General features: G+C 49.3%; 2 protein-coding genes across 8 annotated transcripts in view; both read right to left on the reverse strand.

Annotated features, from left to right (window-relative positions):
* Positions 1 to 787: 787 nt before the first annotated feature.
* On the reverse strand, positions 788 to 2,621 carry LOC112583751. Its single transcript, XM_025280782.3, has 2 exons — positions 1,392 to 2,621; positions 788 to 1,313 (listed from the first exon to the last, which is right to left on the reverse strand). Exon 1 carries the CDS (start codon positions 2,364 to 2,366, stop codon positions 2,001 to 2,003), a length of 366 nt encoding a protein of 121 aa, XP_025136567.3. The 5' UTR covers positions 2,367 to 2,621; the 3' UTR covers positions 788 to 1,313; positions 1,392 to 2,000.
* Positions 2,622 to 6,592: 3,971 nt separating this feature from the next.
* NLRP1 (NLR family pyrin domain containing 1) overlaps positions 6,593 to 17,107 on the reverse strand; it is a 36,697-nt gene continuing 26,182 nt past the window's right edge. For 6 of the 7 annotated variants that reach the window (XM_025280775.3, XM_006060026.4, XM_025280774.3 and 3 more), the window contains 5 exons: positions 14,617 to 14,879; positions 13,725 to 13,850; positions 12,824 to 12,965; positions 9,920 to 9,964; positions 6,593 to 9,520 (listed from right to left, as the gene is read on the reverse strand). In XM_025280775.3, coding sequence (XP_025136560.3) covers positions 9,204 to 9,520; positions 9,920 to 9,964; positions 12,824 to 12,965; positions 13,725 to 13,850; positions 14,617 to 14,879 — 893 coding nt within the window. In that variant the 3' untranslated portion in view covers positions 6,593 to 9,203. The remainder of the gene's footprint in view (positions 9,521 to 9,919; positions 9,965 to 12,823; positions 12,966 to 13,724; positions 13,851 to 14,616; positions 14,880 to 17,107) is intronic. The other variant, XM_006060027.4, reaches the window with a different exon arrangement.

Here is a 17,107-nt window from a genome sequence, read left to right on the forward strand (position 1 = left end):
AAAAAAGAATGGTACATATTGTACCTTGGAGACTTAATTTTGGAGAACAGTCCCTTTTATTGGGGGTAAATTATTGTAGTAAACTGGCTGCACAGTGCAGGCTGATTTGGGAAATGGTAGGTGTTAAACTTATGGTACTGAAATAAAGGGTCCAGATATCAAGGCAGGTAGTCATACGGGATTCTGGGAAAATAGAACTGGGAAATGACAAGATCCTGCTGTCAGCAAACACAGCTTATAAAGGTATACAAGCTGGTGAATTGGGGCAAATTCTAGAGCTCAGTGGGAGGGGGGGGGGCGGGGGGGGACTGTTGGGGGGCTTCCCTTGTGGCTTAGCTGGTAAAGAATCCTGCAGTGGGAAACCTGGGTTCGATCCCTGGGTTGGGAAGATCCCCTGGAGAAGGGAAAGGCTACCCACTCCATTATTCTGGCCTGGGGAATTCAGTCCATGGAGTTGCAAAGAGTTGGACAAGACTGAACAATTTTCTTTTTATAGCTATTTAGCAGAGAAGGAAATGGCAACCCACTCCAGTGTTCTTGCCTGGAGAATCTCAGGGACGGTGGAGCCTGGTGGGCTGACGTCTATGGGGTCGCACAGAGTCGGACACATCTGAAGCAACTTAGCAGCAGCAGTGGAGAGAGACACTGTATCTTGGAATGCTGGGTAATGGGATGAAATTGGTTTTGAAGGGACAGTAGGGACGTGAAGATTATGGGGTGAAATTTGAAGCGGAATAGGAAGTTTGGTGGGCTCACTGCATAGTTGGAAATGAAAAAAGGACAGAAATAGAGGAGACTGAAAAAGAATTTATTCCATCAGAGGTACCACAATTGCAGACATTTCCAAGTAAAGTATACGCTGTAGTAGAGAGCTATGTTTTGACATTAAACATTCATGAGAAAACAGAGACGGCATGTGGGTAAATAACCTGTCAAGGTGGGTTTTGGTATTAGGCCTTTTGGGTATGAGATGACAAACCCCTAGGGGTTGTGTGATTTCCTAGCGCGAATTCTCAGCAATCAGAAATCTCACTCCCTTTTGCGAGGCTCTGGAAGGGCTCTGGGCCAGGATAAGCAACCCCCACCCCCGCAGTTCCTAAAGACGCAACGGCAACTCTCGCTTGGACCCCCAACCAGGGCCCCAAGCCTCATTCCGCGCGGCGCAGCGCGCAAGCTATGGGCCCGCGCGTCCCTGGAGGTCTGCAGCCGTTGGTCCCAAGCGTCCAGGACACGACGAGACCGTGACTTCCTGGCAGAACAGCTCCTTCGGCCTTGTTTCCGCTCGGTCCCGACATCGATATCGTCATCAAAGCCTAAGGCAGGGAAAACGCAGTCCCGGTGAGCTCAAGTCTCTGGGGAGATGGTGCGCTACCCCGACAAACGCCACTCACTGTGTGCTGCGCCCTTGTGACGTCCGCTGCGCGCTCAGGTCCGCCAGGTCCCACGCACCGGGCTCTGTGTGCGCCAGCTCGGGGTGGGGTGGGGGGCACAGCTGGCTCCTGGGAGGGGGGGTCGGGCGATGCATCACAGGGCTCCGGCCCAGCCCAGGCCAGGGCGCCGACCCTCCCCGCGGGGGCCTCTCTGGAAGGCCGTGGGCCCGGGTCGGCTCATCCCTTAAAAAACAGAAGGTTGGACTCGCTGTACACGCCCCAGACACAAAACGACAGGCTCCCTCTGCGTGCCTCCACCTCACACAGCGGTAGAGTCCAGAGACATTATCCTCATTATGAATGGGGATCCATCACACCGCGAAGACTCTAAACTCTGACTGTGTTCCCGTCCCCTCCTCCCCAGGTGCTTATTTCATTAGCGACAGCTGCTTTGGATGTTTCTACTGATGGACAGTTAGACAAAGGTGGTGACAAGCAGAGAAGAAAAGACACAAGCGTCAAAGGCTAGACGAAGGGGGTGCGGGGCGTCTCCAGGCACAAAATGCTGAGCACTTCCTTTCCTTTCCCTCCCGCCTCAGCCCTGCGCGCATCCCGTCCCGCCCGCGCCTATCAGGCAAGCTGTAAATGGATATAGGTAAAGATGCAGGAGGTGATGGAGAAGGCGATGGCCGCGTAGATAAAGATGGAGAGGTGCGGAAAATGGTCGAGATAGCAGCCTTCATCCAATGGAGGGGCCTCTTCCTGGGGCTGGGGGCGCGTCGCGCCCTTAGGGGGCGGCCCGGGGCGGGCCCCCTGCGCCTTCCCGCCAGTGCGCCGACCCGCCTTCCTGCCCGCGGCCCACGCAGACTTGGGCCCACGGACAGCGGGGGGCTCTTCCGGAGGAGCCTTGTCAAACAGGCCTTCGGAGTCAGAGTCGGGGTCCGGGCGAAGCTGCTCGGGGTCCCAGGGTTTGCGCTGAAAGAGTTGGTCAGCCATTGGCGAGGAATGCGGGAAGACGGGTATGTGGGTTCTCAGTGGTCCGGTCCTGGCAAGGTCTAGGCGCAGTGGGCGGCGACGGCGGGGCTGCGGCTGTATTTCAACCACCCGGGTGGGGGCGGAGCCGGGGGCCTCTGCAGGGTCTGCGCCACGTCTGTCTCAGTCGTGGAACCTCTTGTTACTGGCTCGCGCTTCAGCTCCCAGCCTGTTGCAGAGGTTGGCTGTCCGGGTTCAACCTCCAGGATGCTCCAGGGCTGGCGCCTCGGGAATCTCTGCGTAACCTGGCTTGTTTCCATGGCAAACTGACCCGGGGGCGGGGGGTGGGGGGTGATGCAGGAAGCCGGTGGGGGTGCGAGCTGCTAAATGGGACCCGGGAGGGCGAAAAGGGGACTTGGGGCCGAAGAGGCTGAAATACAGACGGGCAGGATCCCAGTTCCACGCGGAGCTCCCTGGGGGTTTATATCTCCTTTCAAAAGATATGTTATCTTTTTAAATTAAAACATTTAATACATAAAGAAACTAATACATAATCTTTGTAGAAAACGCAAAAGTTCGAAAACCCTATTGGAAAAAGAGTAACAACACAAAGTCTCCCACAGTCTGAAGCCCAGAGGTGATACAGCCAGCAGTGGTGGTACTTTTCTTCCTGCTCCTCACCCACGAAGGCAGTATCCCAACCTTTTGGGCGTATCACATCTGATTAGAAGATTAGGAACAAATACTTTCAAAGATCGCCTAACTGAGCAGTCGGCTCCCCCACTGCCACCCCTACCCAGGGTCCTCTTGGCATCTGCAAGACTCTTCCACAGGTTCCATTGGTCTACCACAGATGGCTGGGTACCATCTTCTGGCATGTCTGTTGCACCCACGTTTCCAAAGCTGGTTAGTGTTCCCTTGTGGAATTGGGGAAAGCAGCCACTAGGAGTTACTTGGGTCCCAGTGGTTGGGAGGGGTACATGGCAGGCCCTGCCAGTTGCTGCAGACCCAACTCTGCCATTCAGGAACTCATTCCCTCTTGGAACTGAAAGGCCCAGGGGAACCAGAACTAGCATGCTGAAACAATGTCATCAGGGTGCTGTCTCTCTCCTCACAGAGCTTTCAGGGACTTCCTGGGGGGGTCAGAGTCTACCACATAGTGCACAGTGGTAGGGACTCAGATACCATTTGTTGAATGAATGAATCACAGTGAATGAATGGTTGTTGGCAGCAGCAGGATCACAGTCTCACAGTTTAGCAAGCCTAGCTGAAAGAGCACCTAGTTGGCTAGAGGTGGAGTATATGGAACCGTTGTTGGGAATGTAAAATGGTGCAGCAACTTTGGAAAACAGTCTGGTAAACTGCATGAAAAGTTAAACCATTCACTTACCATACAACCCGGGAATTAATTCCACCCCAAAGTTTCTATCCAACAGAAATGAAAACATATGTCTGTATAGAGACTACATGAATGTCCATAGCAGTGTTATTGGTAATAGCCCCAAACTGGGAACAATCCAAATGTCAATCAAATGGTGAATAGATAAACAAAATGTTGACTATCTATGCAATCAGATAATATTCAGCAATAAAAAGGAGTGAACTACTGAAACATGCTACAATGTAGATGAACCTCAAAAACATAATAAATGAAAAAACAAACAGATGAACATGGATGCAGATTGTATGATACATTTAAATGAAATGTCCAGAAAACAAAAATGAGATATCACCTCACACCTGTCAGAATGGCTATCATCAAAACCCCCATACATAACAAATGTTGACCAGGATGTAGAAAAAAGGGAACTCTAGTAGCGGTTTAGCAAGACAGAAATTCATGAGGATATTCATGTGCTTTGATGCAATCATCTCACCCCTTAATATTGATTTCAAGTCAACAGTCTAAAGGGTAAAGAAAAGCTTTCGGCAGAAAGATTCATACTGTTTATAATGGCAAAGACACTGGAGCAAACTCAATGTTGGAACAAGAGAAGAATACTTAATTAAATGATCGTGTGTATACTGCAGCCATAAAATTAAAAGACACTTGCTCCTTGGAAGAAAAGCTATGACAAACCTAGACAGTGTATTAAAAAGCAGAGACATCATTTTGCTGACAAAGGTCCGTGTAGTCAAAGCTATGGTTTTTCCTGTAACCATGTACGGATATGAGAGTTGGACCATAAAGAAGGCTGAGCGCGGAAAAATTGATGCTTTTGAATTGTGATGCTGGAGAAGACTCTTGAGAGTCCCTTGGACAGCAAGGAGATCAAACCAGTCAATCCTAAAGGAAATCAACCGTGAATATTCATTGGAAGGACTGAGGATTAAGCTCCATTACTTTGGCCACCGGATGCGAAGAGTCTACTCATTAGAAAAGACCCTGATGCTGGGAAAGATTGAGGGCAGCAAGAGAAGGAGACGATAGAGGATGAGATGGTTGGATGGTACCATTGACACAATGGACATGAGTTTGAGCAAACTCCAGGAGACAGTGAAGGACAGGGAAGCCTGGCGTGCTGCAGTCCATGGGGTTGCAAAGAGTTGGACATGAATTAATAACTGAACAACAGCAGTCCACTGCATGGTATCACACAGAGGCATCAGAGAGATTATTCTCAAAACTCTCAAGTAGCTTGAGGGGTGCTTGTCATGCTCTAAATCAAAGTCAGAAAAGCAAGATTTAAAACCACGTCTGCTAGGATGACAAGATGAAAATGTATTCCTGCAGAGCAAGGTTAGAACAGGAAGAGTAAAGATGGTCATTTTTGAATTGTTTGGATGGTGAGATCATAGGGCAATTTCTAATTTTTCCAGACTTTGTTTACCATTGTTATACTATTTTTTTGTGCAACAAAAGCAATTAATAGATGAGAAAATGTAAAAATGGGCCCAATGGCCACTTGTCGGATTAACAATATCTTGCAATGTTCTGATTGGTGCCCACGCAGACTAAGGACAGTACCCAAGTGTCTGGATGGCCCCATATTGCCTAGCAACCACATGCTCAACAGTGGTTGCTAGGAAACCAGGGACAGAGACAGGACTCCTGACTAATACCCAGTATCCATCGCGCTGCAAGCCTCTTCCCCTTGTTACTGAAAGCTTGGCCTCTCTGTACACCAGTGCCAAATCAAATCTCAGAGACTGAGTTTTGGGTGATGTAGAAAAGGATAGCTTTATTGCTTTGCCAGGCAAATGAGGACACATCAGCATCGCCTCGAAATACTATGTGTCCCGACCTGGGAGGATTTGATGAAGGGTTTCATAAGACAGTCACAAGCCCTGTGTGTGTGTGTGTGTGTGTGTGTGTATGCGTTCTTAAAGAAAAAGATTATTCATGACAATTGTTCAAATAGTAAGGCAGAATTTACTGAGAACTACTGTGATAGATGGACTTCCCAGGTGGCTCAGTGGTAAAGAATCTGCCTGCCAAGCAGGAGATGTGGGTTTGATCCCTGGCTCGGGGACATCCCCTGGAGAAGGAAATGGCAATCCACTCCAATATTCTTGTCTGGAAAATCCCATGGACAGAGGAGCCTGGCTGGCTACAGTCCATGAGGTTGCATAAGTGTTGAAGTCGACTTAGTGACTAAACAACAACATTGTGATAGGAACTCCTGTGATAGCGTTTGGCAGCAGAGGGGAGAGATTGGGCTCAACTCTGAATACAAGGAAAAGTTGGGGGTTCATAGCCAAGGACAGAGTGGGCTGGCTGAGAGATGGGGCAGTGGTAGTGGTGCTGGTGGTGTGTTTTCAGTGGAAACCTACTGGGAGGGTTGGGTAAGTCTTTGCCAACAGGCTTGTTGCTGAAGGCAGGCCAGAGTGATCAGATATCATGTGGAGGATGAGGAATTTAATCAGGTATCAAGGGTGGGCGATTCTGGATAAACTAAATTAGTAGGGTTCTAACTAAAACTGAACAATGGAAAAAAATGACACAGAAGTCCAAGAGTCAAGGCCCAGTTGGGAAGAGGATTCAGAAGAGCCTAAGTAAAGTTCGGTCCAGGAAAGATTTTGTCAGTGTGTACATAAGCATATATATGATTACAGAGATACGGCTTCCCAGGTGGCTCAATGGTAAAGAACCTGCCTGCCAATGCAGGAGATGCAGGATGTGTGGGTTCATTCCCTGCGTTGGGAAGATTCCCTGGAGTAGGAAATGACAACCCACTCCAGTATTCTTGCCTGGGAAATCCCGTGGATAGAGGAGCTGGGTGGGCTACAGCCCATGGGGTCACAAAAAGGTCAGACACAACTCCTCGACTAAACGACAAACAGCAGAGATAGGAAAAAGGTGCGAAAGGAGATACCTAAGGCTGTTAACAGAATTCTCCATTTCTAGGGCACAAAGCGGTAGCAGTACTACCAACAGCAAGGATGTCTGTGGGCAAAGGTCTGACTCGAATGTCACCTCCTCAGGAAAGTCCTTCATGAACGTCGCTTCCTCAGAAAAGTCCTTTCTCACTGAGCATTATAAAGTTGTATGCTGTTCCCTCACCCCCAACTATCACCCTCTCCAATTTTTGTTTTCTTAAAAGCACTTAAGAGTATGTGAAATTATTTTCTAAATGAATTTATTTATCTCATTTTTGGCTGTGCTGGGCCTTCCTTGCTATTCTCAGGCTTTCTCTAGTTACAGCAAGCAGGGGCTGCTCTCTAGCTACACTCCGCTGGCTTCTCACTGAGGTGGCTTCTCTTGTTGCGGAGCACAGGTCCTAGCATAGGGGCTTCGGTAGCTGTGGCTCGCAGGCTTAGTTGCTTGGAGTCATGTGGAATCTTCCGCAAACAATGACTGAACCCGGATCCCCTGTATTAGCAGGCGGACTCTTATCCACTCTACCACCAGGGAAGTCCAAAATGGATTTATGATTTCTATTAATATTTCCTTACCACTGGAATATAAACTGCTCACCTAGAACATCCTCAGGCACAATGAAAGTAAGGTTTGTTGACTGACTGACAGTTGTCCACTGAATCAATAGGTGTGGACTCATCTTACACATCAGTCCATGCCATCCTCAACCGTTTCAGGTAAGTATCATCATCCCCCTTTAACAGACCCAACAACTGAAGTTCACAGCGGTTTAGACTTTTCCAGGGCCACATCTAGTGGGTGAAGCCAGGATTTGGTTCCCAGCTCACTGCCTTTCCCTCAGTAGCCCAACTGTTGGCGATTAGGATGCGGATCCAAAGTAGTCAAGCATCTTTCTCCCAGTTCCGGACCTGCCTTTATTTCTGGCCATTCTCCTCCCCCAAGACCCGCCCCACTTTTCAGCTGGCTGCCATGAAGATGGCTCCCGATTTGGGAATAGATTACTGGGCCTCTAGGAACAAGAGATGCAATGGACTGGAAGGGAGGGAAGTGAGTAGGGGAGCCCCGCGGGAGAGGGCAGAGCAGGCAGACCCTTCCTCACACACCCTCACCCCTGACCTCCACCTCCTCTCTCTGTGGTCCCATGAGCCCGGGTCTTGGGCCAGAGCACACCCCGTGGTGGCGCCGCACCTGGGCTTTTCCCACACTTAGTCTGTAGAGGTCTCGGGGTCACCACCCTCCTAGCTAGGGAGAAAACTCAGCTGGATGCGCCCCCATGAGGCCTCTTGCCAGAGGCCTGAGCTTCTCCAAGAGCTTGTGGGAATACTGGGCGGCCTGGGCACCTTTGCCTATCCTGGGGCCACCCTATTCCCAGCTGTGTTCTCCACTTCCTCTCTATCATTCTGGAACTCATGCACACTTCAGCTCTCCGAGGCCCTGGGGCCAGTTGGGAGCGGAAAGAAAGGGCGGGTGGGTGTGAGTGAAAATAGAGGGTTTGTGTTTTGGAGTGTTTGATACTCTGTCATCTCGTGGTTTGGGGGAACGGTGTGTGTAGATACGTGTGTGCACCTGCCTGTTTGACCTTTGTTATCTGTTCTCCCTATAGAAACGAACAACCCATGACTGACAGCTGACATCAACCAGAAGTTTTGATTTGCACCACGACATTTCCCCTGACTTTATTTGGGAGTTGTTGCCGAGTCACTTTCTGCGCTCAAATATTTTGTGATTTGGGGAGACATCTCTGCATTATCCCATGAGTTTGCTGGTCTGTGTGGAACAGGATGTCCCGGGAGTGGGACCGCAGCCCTCCAGCCACTGTCTTTGAGGAGGGGTTGCCTTGGAGCCTTGGGGGTAAACCTCCCTCTTCATGGTCCCTTTGATGGGTAGGCCTGGGGTTGTGGGTTTGGGAGAGTCTGGAAAGTAGAGACTCCCTTGGTCACGCCTTCTGCATGTAGGAGTCTCTGTGTCCCTTTCTGTTCTTGGCCCATCTACAGGGTGGTGGGTGGGCTCGAGTTCTCCTGGGAATGAACCCTAGGAGGGCCCTGAGGGGAGCGTGGGTGCCCCAGCCCTGGCTGGACAAGTGAAAAACCAATCTGTTTTTGTTCCTGTTCACAAGCCATTCAAAACCCCTAAGGTGTCCATTTCCATTGTCTGTCTCCAGCCAGACGCCCCCAGGCCCACGTTCTCTCTGCTCCTCTCTGCATCTGGAGAGCACAGGGAGGACTCTGGGTTTGGCGGCTGTGGCCAGCGGACCAGGCTCTTGGGCTAGGCTGCTACAAGGTCTGCAGAAGTCCTGCCAGCTCCAGATGGACATTCTCTGAGATGCTGTCGTTTCACCTGGACAGCTGGTCCATGAAAGCCAAGGGAGGCCATCTGGGTTCCTGTGTGGCTTTCCTGGGCAGGGCAAGGTAATGCCCAGCAAAGGCATCATTATCAAAGTTTTCTTTAGGCCTAGAAGGCAACTCGGATGGTAACTTGTTTCCTGATGAACAACAGACCCAGGTGCTCTCAGGCAGAGCCAGGACTCACAGCCCAGCTTGTCAGGAGCCCGGCCTGGTCTCTTCACTGCCCCACTTCTCCCAGAGTTCCATGATTAGGTGAGGATGGGTCTCCTTCAGGGCTTGGTAGAGGCGATCTTTGCAGGCCCAGTTCCAGGATCGGCTGAAACCAAACAGCTTCCGCATCTGGCCTGGTGCAGTGGTCTCTGCCCGCACCCCCTCATACTGTTCTTCGCTCAGCACCTGTCCATGCAACTTGTCCAGGATAGGGTCCACGGATGTCACTCGAGCCACCAGCTGCTCCCGATATCGGTCCACAAAGTGCCTCAATCTCAGGGCAGCTGGGGAGTCAGGTGAGGCTGGAAACAAAGAAAGGCTCGTACCACTGCTCCTTCCTCTGACCCACCATCTCCACTTCTCTTCACTCAGCTCATCTGCATCCCTGGCTTCCTTCTGCCCTGTAAAGGCATTTGACCACCAGAAAGCCACTTTTGCCCTCCCTCACATCAGCACCTGGCCATTCTGCTTGAGCTTAGGGTGGGGTTCTCGGTGGAGGCATTTGAGGTGGTTTGGTGGGAGGTACCAGGGCCCCCATGGGCAGGAGTGAGGGGCATGGGGTACACAGCACTCTCCAAGGCCTGACTGCTTGTGAGGTTTGCAAGAGAGTCTTTCCTTCCTCTCTTCCCAATTCTCCAGGACCTTAAAGAACACCCCAGAACTGCCACTGGCTCATGTGGTCTCTAACAGCTGTTACTGACCTCTGAGGCCTGGAGGAACTGGAGTAACTGCCCGTCTGAGATCTCCTGGAGGGAAACAGAGATGAAGAAGCATCTGTAACAGTGCTGGTTATTTACACACATGATACTCCTCTAAACTCCTACCTACTTCTGAGATTTCTCTCATTCTGAGAACAAGCTACGGATAAATTCTGATAGAATCTAGAGTAAGGGCTGGAAGGGCCTTTAGAGATTATCCAGGTGCATCCCTTCCTTATGCATATGGGGAAACTGAGGCCCAGAGGCCATGATTAGACAGAGGGTGGGAGAGAGATAGGAGGCATCCAAGTGAACAACAGCAGTTTCTCTCAGCATCCCAGACATGGTTTATCCAGTGTTGTCCTGAAGGGAACCCTGGTAGAGAACTAACCAGGGTTTAGATAGCTTAAACTATCTAAGACATCCTTAAATAGTTTAAGGACATCTTAAACTTCTGAACAGACATCTATCTCCTTGCCCATGTTTGGCCTTCTAGATTCACACAGATCAAATCTGTTCTGAATTTTGATGTCAGAAGATCAAGGGACTTCCCTGGTGGTCCAGTGGCTAGGACTGTGTGCTCCCAACACAGAGTGCCTGGGTTCAATCCCTGCTTGAGGAACTAGATCCCACCTGCTGCAACTAAGAGTTCATGTGCCACAACTAAAAATTTGCAATGCTGCAACTGAGACTGGCCCAGCCAAATACGTAAATAACTTAAAAAAAGAAGAAGAAAACCTTAGCACTTGGGAGTAATGGGATAATTTCAATAGCAAAACAACAGAAATAACTCAAGGGGCTTAGACAGTTACTTGAATAAGGCGAGGAAGGGGCTGTTTACAGCAGCTTATGTGGACAAGGCCTGAGAGTCTGAGCAGACTCAGATTCACTGTGACCTGATGGTCTGTGCAGGTGGGCACAAGACAGGGGAGCTCCAGCTGCGGCTCCAGGAGCATCGGGTTCATCTGGAGGGCGGAGGAGGGTATTCCATGTCCTCCCCAAAGACTGGACTCTCAGGGAGCCCATCCTGGCTCATCTGTAAATGGGAACATCTACCAGGAGGGTGTCCGGATGGCAAAGAATTAAAAAACCAAAATACAGGAGGAATGATGGGAGGAAGTAGAGAGATTTAACTTGCATAAGAGGAGACTTAGGGGAGGCCTTGATCCCAGTCTTCAAGTATCTCTTCTTGAAGAGATACTCTTCTTGATACTTTCTCCTGGGCTCTCCCAGGAGAAACAGATTAGAAATAGAAATAAATCTGTCAGTTCCAAGGCACAGAATCAAGATAGGCAAGGATGTTGGCTTAATATGAGGAAGAAGAATAATATTGCTACTCTTTACTAGGGACCACTGGGCTTTCCTTTACTATTTCCAGCTCAGATGGTAAAGAATCCACCTGCAAATGCAGGAGACCCAGGTTCGACCCCTGGGTTGGGAAGATCCCCTGGAGAAGGGAATGGCTACCCGCTCCAGTATTCTTGCCTGGAGAATTCCATGATCAGAGGAGTCTGGTGGGCTATAGTCCATGGAGTCGCAAAGAGTTGGACACGACTGACTGACCAACACTTTCGCTTTTTACTAGGGACCACAGCATGATACATGAACATACCTCATTTTATTTAATCTTTCCAACAATTCCATAGGTTAGGCATTGTGATCCTCACTTTACAGATGAGGAACCCAAGTTCAAATGAACTAGGTAATTTTCTTAAGATGACCCAGCAAGTAAGGGCCCTAGCTAGGGCTGGTGAGTTCTCCACCTGTGTCTGCACTCAAGCTGGGACCAAGTAAAGTCCATTCTCTTTCTACCACTGTGATGCCTGTGCAGCTCAGGATGGAATGTGACCAACAACTGACAAAGGCTATTTGTCCTAGGAAGGACTGTCCAGGAGATTTTGTTTCTTGGGGGTGCTGGTGTTGGATTAAGAGTGTAAATTTTCTTCCGTTCCCGAGAGTTCAATATTTGGATTCCCTTTTGCCTGCCTTGACAATAACTGAATGATCCTGGGTAGAGTATCTGATATTGCCAGAACTGGCCCAATCCACACAACCATACAACCATCTAGCATCTAGTTGCTACTCTTTTTTTTTGGCCGCATGGCATGTGGGATCTTAGTTCCCAAACCAGGGATTGAACTTGTGCCCCCTGCAGTGGAAGTTTGGAGTCTTAACCACTGGACCACTAGGGAGTCCCCTAGTTCTTCCTCTTTCATCTACCTTCCAAGCTCTCATGAGAAACTGCCAAAAACCTTGTGGGTATCAAAGTCTGTTCAAGGGCAGAGTGGACACACATGGTACAAGAGAGAGAGAGCACAGGGCTTACAGTCAGGTTAACCTGAGTTCCGAAGAACTGATGCTTTTGGACTGTGGTGTTGGAGAAGACTCTTGAGACTCCCTTGGACTGCAAAGAGATCAAACAGTCCATCCTAAAGGAAATCAGTCCTGAATATTCATTGGAAGGACTGATGCTGAAGCAGAAGCTCCAATACTTTGGCCACCTGATGCGAAGTACTGACTCATTGGAAAAGACCCTGATGCTGAGAAAGATTGAAGGCAGGAGGAGGGGACAATAGAGAATGAGATGGTTGGATGGCATCATGGACTCAATGGACATGAGTTTGGGTAAACTCCAGGAGTTGGTGATGGACAGGGAGGCCTGGTGTGCTGCAGTCCATGGGATTGCAAAGAGTTGGGCACGACTGAGCGACCGAACTGAACTTGAGTTCCAATTCTGCTCCTATCAGTTGTTGTCACTAGGAAAAGGCACAGAACTCCCCTGGACTATTTCTTTTCATCAGCAAATTGTGATAATACAAACTCTTTCTTTCACACACACACACACACACACACACACACTTTGACTTTCTCTTGTCCCACTTCTGTGCTCCCTGGACTTGACTTTACCTGGCTTCACCAAGGCTTCCCACACCACAGTCCCATCTTTCTTGCTTCTTATTTGCAACCTGATCCCTGACCTCAAATGGCGAACGTAGAACTCAGAGAACAGCTGAGATTCTCTGGGGCTCCGATAGCAGAGCTCCAATTCCTGCAGAGAGAGAATCACTGAGTGAGAAGCCACCTTTCAGTCTGCTAGTAAGATCTTTCACCTGACACCTCACTTCGCCCTGCTTAACCTCACTTAGCCCTGCTCAACTCTGACCATCTCCTGGACTGAAGTCTATCTGTAAACCCTGCTTTTTTCTTTCTTTTTAAAATCTTTATTTATTTTTGGCTGCACTGGGTCTTTGTTTTTGCCCAAAGGCTTTCTCTAGTTGTGGAGAGTGGGGGCTAGTTCCCTGACTAGGGATTGAACCTGGGCCCCCAGCACTGGGAGTGTGGAGTCTTTTTTTGGTTGGGGGAGGAGAGGGGGAGTATGGTGTCTTAACCACTAGACTGCCAGGGAAGTCCTTGGTGGCTTTAATTGGAGGTCATTGTCACTCTATAGCCCAACTCTTCCCAATGTTGTCCCCGTCCTGAATGTGACCCTCCCCAACTTCCTGTCTTCTACCCTTTGAAGCATTCCTGCTCACCCTAAATCTCACTTGCTGTCTCTGTTGTGCTTAGTCACTCAGTGGTGTCCAATTCTGTGAACTATAGCACACCAATTGCTCTGTCCATGGGGATTCTCCAGGAATCAAACTGGGGTCTCCTGCATTGCAGGTAAATTCTTTACCAGCTAAGCTACCAGGGAAGCCCCACTTGCTGTTTGCCCAACCCCAGTTCACCCGGTCCCTGGGAAAGCTCTGAGACCATTTCCAAGCAAGACCTCTGACCCCAGTGATGGCTGACCACCTGGGCTGCTCACCTCGGGCAGTATTTCCAGCTTCTCTGAACCAGACACAATGTAGCGGGAGCCCATGTAGAGTGGGGTCAGCGGGGGTGGCTTGTGAATTCGCACAAACTGGAACTTCTTTTCTTCATTGTCTATGGCCTGAGGAGTACAGAACAAGGATCAAAGCAGATATGTCTGGACCCTGACTCAGATTCTGCCTACAGAACCTGGTCTGAACAAAGTGAGATGATGTTTCTGTGTGTTTGTGTGGGTGATGGGGGTTGTACCACCCCTGCTGGCTTCCCACCCCCCCACCCATGCTTGGCCTCTGCTGTGCTCAGGGTGAGAACTGGGGCGATGTTGGAGAAGACATGGTAACAGGGGAAAAGAGACAGTTCTAAGCTCCAATACTTTGGCTACCTGATGCGAAGAACCAGCTTATTGGAAAAGACCCTGATGCTGGGAAAGATTAAGAGCAGGAGGAGAAGGGGATGACAGAGGATGAAATGGTTGGATGGCATCATCAACACAATGGACATGAGTTTGAGCAAACTCTGAGAGACGGTGAAGGACAGGAAAGCCTGGAGTCCATGCTGTAGTCCGGGGCATCACAAAGAGTTGGACATGACTTAGTGACCAAACAACAACAACAACAATAAGCATGGAAACCACCCAGTCTTTTGACTCCTGGGAAGAGGCTTGTCCTGAGATGAATGATGGTGTGGCAGAGTCAGCCAGAGGAGACCTTAGGGAGCCAGACTAGTCCATGGCTGGGTGGGAGCAGGATAATTTACCCACGTCAAGGTTCCTGTTTATAAGTAGCCCATCCCAATTCCCAGTTGATCCATCTAGGGGACTCTTTGGTTGTGTTTCCTGTTTGCTGTCAAGTCCACCCTGGCCCAACCTTTCTGGCTCTTATTGCCACCTTCTGAATGGAGCAATCGCTGGGGATCAGGTAGAGGTGGAAGGTAACTTCTTCAGGCTGGAGGTAATGGTAGAGCAACACAGTGGAGGTGATGGGAATGAAGCGCAGGGCAGTTTGGACCATCCTCAGTAGAACTCCCATGGGCGAGAAGCTGGGGTTTTCCAGGACAGCGTAACATGGCGTCACCCTGGCTGGCTTCTCCAGGAGCATCCCCTCCTCTTTGAAGTGGGCCACTTGAAACTGGGAGATGTCCACATCGTTCCCTGTCAAGGGATGGATATGAGAGGCAAGGACTTAGTGCCTCACTGAGTCAGACTTGGCTGGGGGAGTGATGTCCTTGAGTGTAGGCTCAGTAGCCTTCCTAGGGAAGCCATCGTGCACAGGCCTGCCACCTTTGGGGGCCTCAGGCAATACTGTCTCTAGGGTGGGAGCACCACAGAAACTCCCTTTAGCCAAACCCATACAGAGGACCAGCCCCTGGCCCGGGAGTCGGGAAAGCAATGGACCCTAGGGTTACTGGCTGGTGTGGATTCTCTAACCATGAGGGCCACTGAGTGATGTTGGTGGGTTTGACTCCAGGCAGAGGGAGGACAAGGAGGAGGAAGGGACAGTGAGGAAACGGGGCAGCCAAGGGCCACCCACCATTCATAGTCTTCTTTTAGGGAAGAACCCCTTCCCCACCAGTGTGGGGGGTCTCAGCAGGAGACAAGCTGGGCCTCCCACCCTGGAAGCTGTTATTCCCTGGTGGCTATGATTCAGGCATGTGACCAAAACTTGAGTAAGTGAATGCTCCTTACCAGGACCTGGATCTAGAGAGAATGAAGAGAGATTCTTTCGGCAGTAGCAGTGGGGTCAAGAGTCCAGCGGCCACCATGGCAGGAGGGTCCTGCTATGGCTGTGCCTGCAGCACAGGTCTCTTCCTAGTTTTCTTGGTTCTCAGCATCCTTGCACACTGCCTTTTTTTTTTTTTAATGTTGCCTAATCTTTTGTTAAGTCTACAAGTTACTCAGGAATCTTTTTATATATTCCTTTCCTGCCTAAATCAGCCAGAGTTAGTTTGCAGTCAAGAAGTCTGACAAGGTATGGACACTGATGAGTTTGAGATGAAGAGACAGCTTGAGAGATGAAGGCTGGTAGTGGGAGAGACACAGGCTTAGAAATCAGGAGTCCTGGTTCCATCTCTGTGTTGCTTGGCAACAGCAGCAATGCAGTGGTTTCTGGGTAGCAGAAGGACATTGAGCAAGCCAGGCAAGGCCCTTAGGCTGATGGGCACCAGTCAGAGCATTGCTGACTGATTTTTAATCCCAGAAGAGGCCCCCAGAGAGCACATTCATTGCTTTTTGTGTGTGTGAAAATAATATCACCGTGGTGTACACCATCTGACAAAATGCTCAAGAATTCACTAAATACAACTATAATTACCATCTTCCTCTTTTCCACTAGTCTTTCTTTGAAGCAACACCTTTTCATGTTTCTGTCATAGCCCATGGATTTTTTCGATTTCTCATCATTGTGTGTCTTCCTCTTAGAATCATGGTGAGTATCCCTGCCTGTCATGTGGGAGACTGGGGTTAAATTCCCCAATGGGGAGACTAGAGTACTACCTTTTGGGCTTCCCTGGTGGCTTAGATGATAAAGAATCTGCCTGCAGTGTGGGAGACCTGGGTTGGGAAGATCCCCTGAAGGAGGGCATGGCAACCCACTCCAGTATTCTTGCCTGGAGAATCCCCATGGACAGAAAAGGCTGGTGGTCCATGGGGTCACAAAGAGTCAGACACGACTGAGCAACTAAGCACAGCACAGCACAGAGAAGTCACATCTTTCAGTGATCATAGAAATTTCCTGGCAATTCTCTCTTTGAATATTTCATCTTCTCCGTTGTCTCTGCCATATCCTCTGGAATTCTGATTAGGTGTATTCTAGGCCTCCTCATAGTATCCTATCCTCCATGTCACTTAATCTTTTTTTTTTTTTTTAATGTTTTCTTATTTTCTTTAAGTAGCTTGTTTCCAAATCTGATTTATCATTTTTAATGATTTATTGCTTTTTGCTTATTTTTCCCCAGGGTGATTTCTATAAATATATGGGGTCGCAAAGAGTCGGACACGACTGAGCGACTGAACTGAACTGAACTGATGGTGGTTTAGTCGCTAAGTCATGTCGAACTCTTGGGACCCCATGGACTGTAACCCAACCAGAATACTGGAGTGGATTGTCATTTCCTTTTCCAGGGGATCTTCCCAACTCAGGAATTGAACCTGGGTCTTCTGCATTGCAGGCAGATTCTTTACCAACTGAGCTATGAGGGAAGCCCCATAAGTATATGAAATACATTTATTTTGTGTTTTGTTTCTGATAACACAAAAAGTGTGAACTCTTTATGGGATTGATTCATATTATTTTCTTATTTTTAAGTTATTTTAATTAATGTGTTCATTTAACAGGACCAGTTCTGGTACCTGTGTTTCTTCTGGTCCTCGTTTGTGATGCC

This window comes from Bubalus bubalis, chromosome 3 (genome assembly GCF_019923935.1).
Source record: "Bubalus bubalis isolate 160015118507 breed Murrah chromosome 3, NDDB_SH_1, whole genome shotgun sequence".
Lineage (NCBI taxonomy): Eukaryota > Metazoa > Chordata > Mammalia > Artiodactyla > Bovidae > Bubalus > Bubalus bubalis.

Coding starts and splice junctions, on each gene's coding strand:
- LOC112583751 (XM_025280782.3), bottom strand. CDS start 2,366: ATGGCTGACCAACTCTTTCAGCGCAAACCCTGGGACCCCGAGCAGCTT.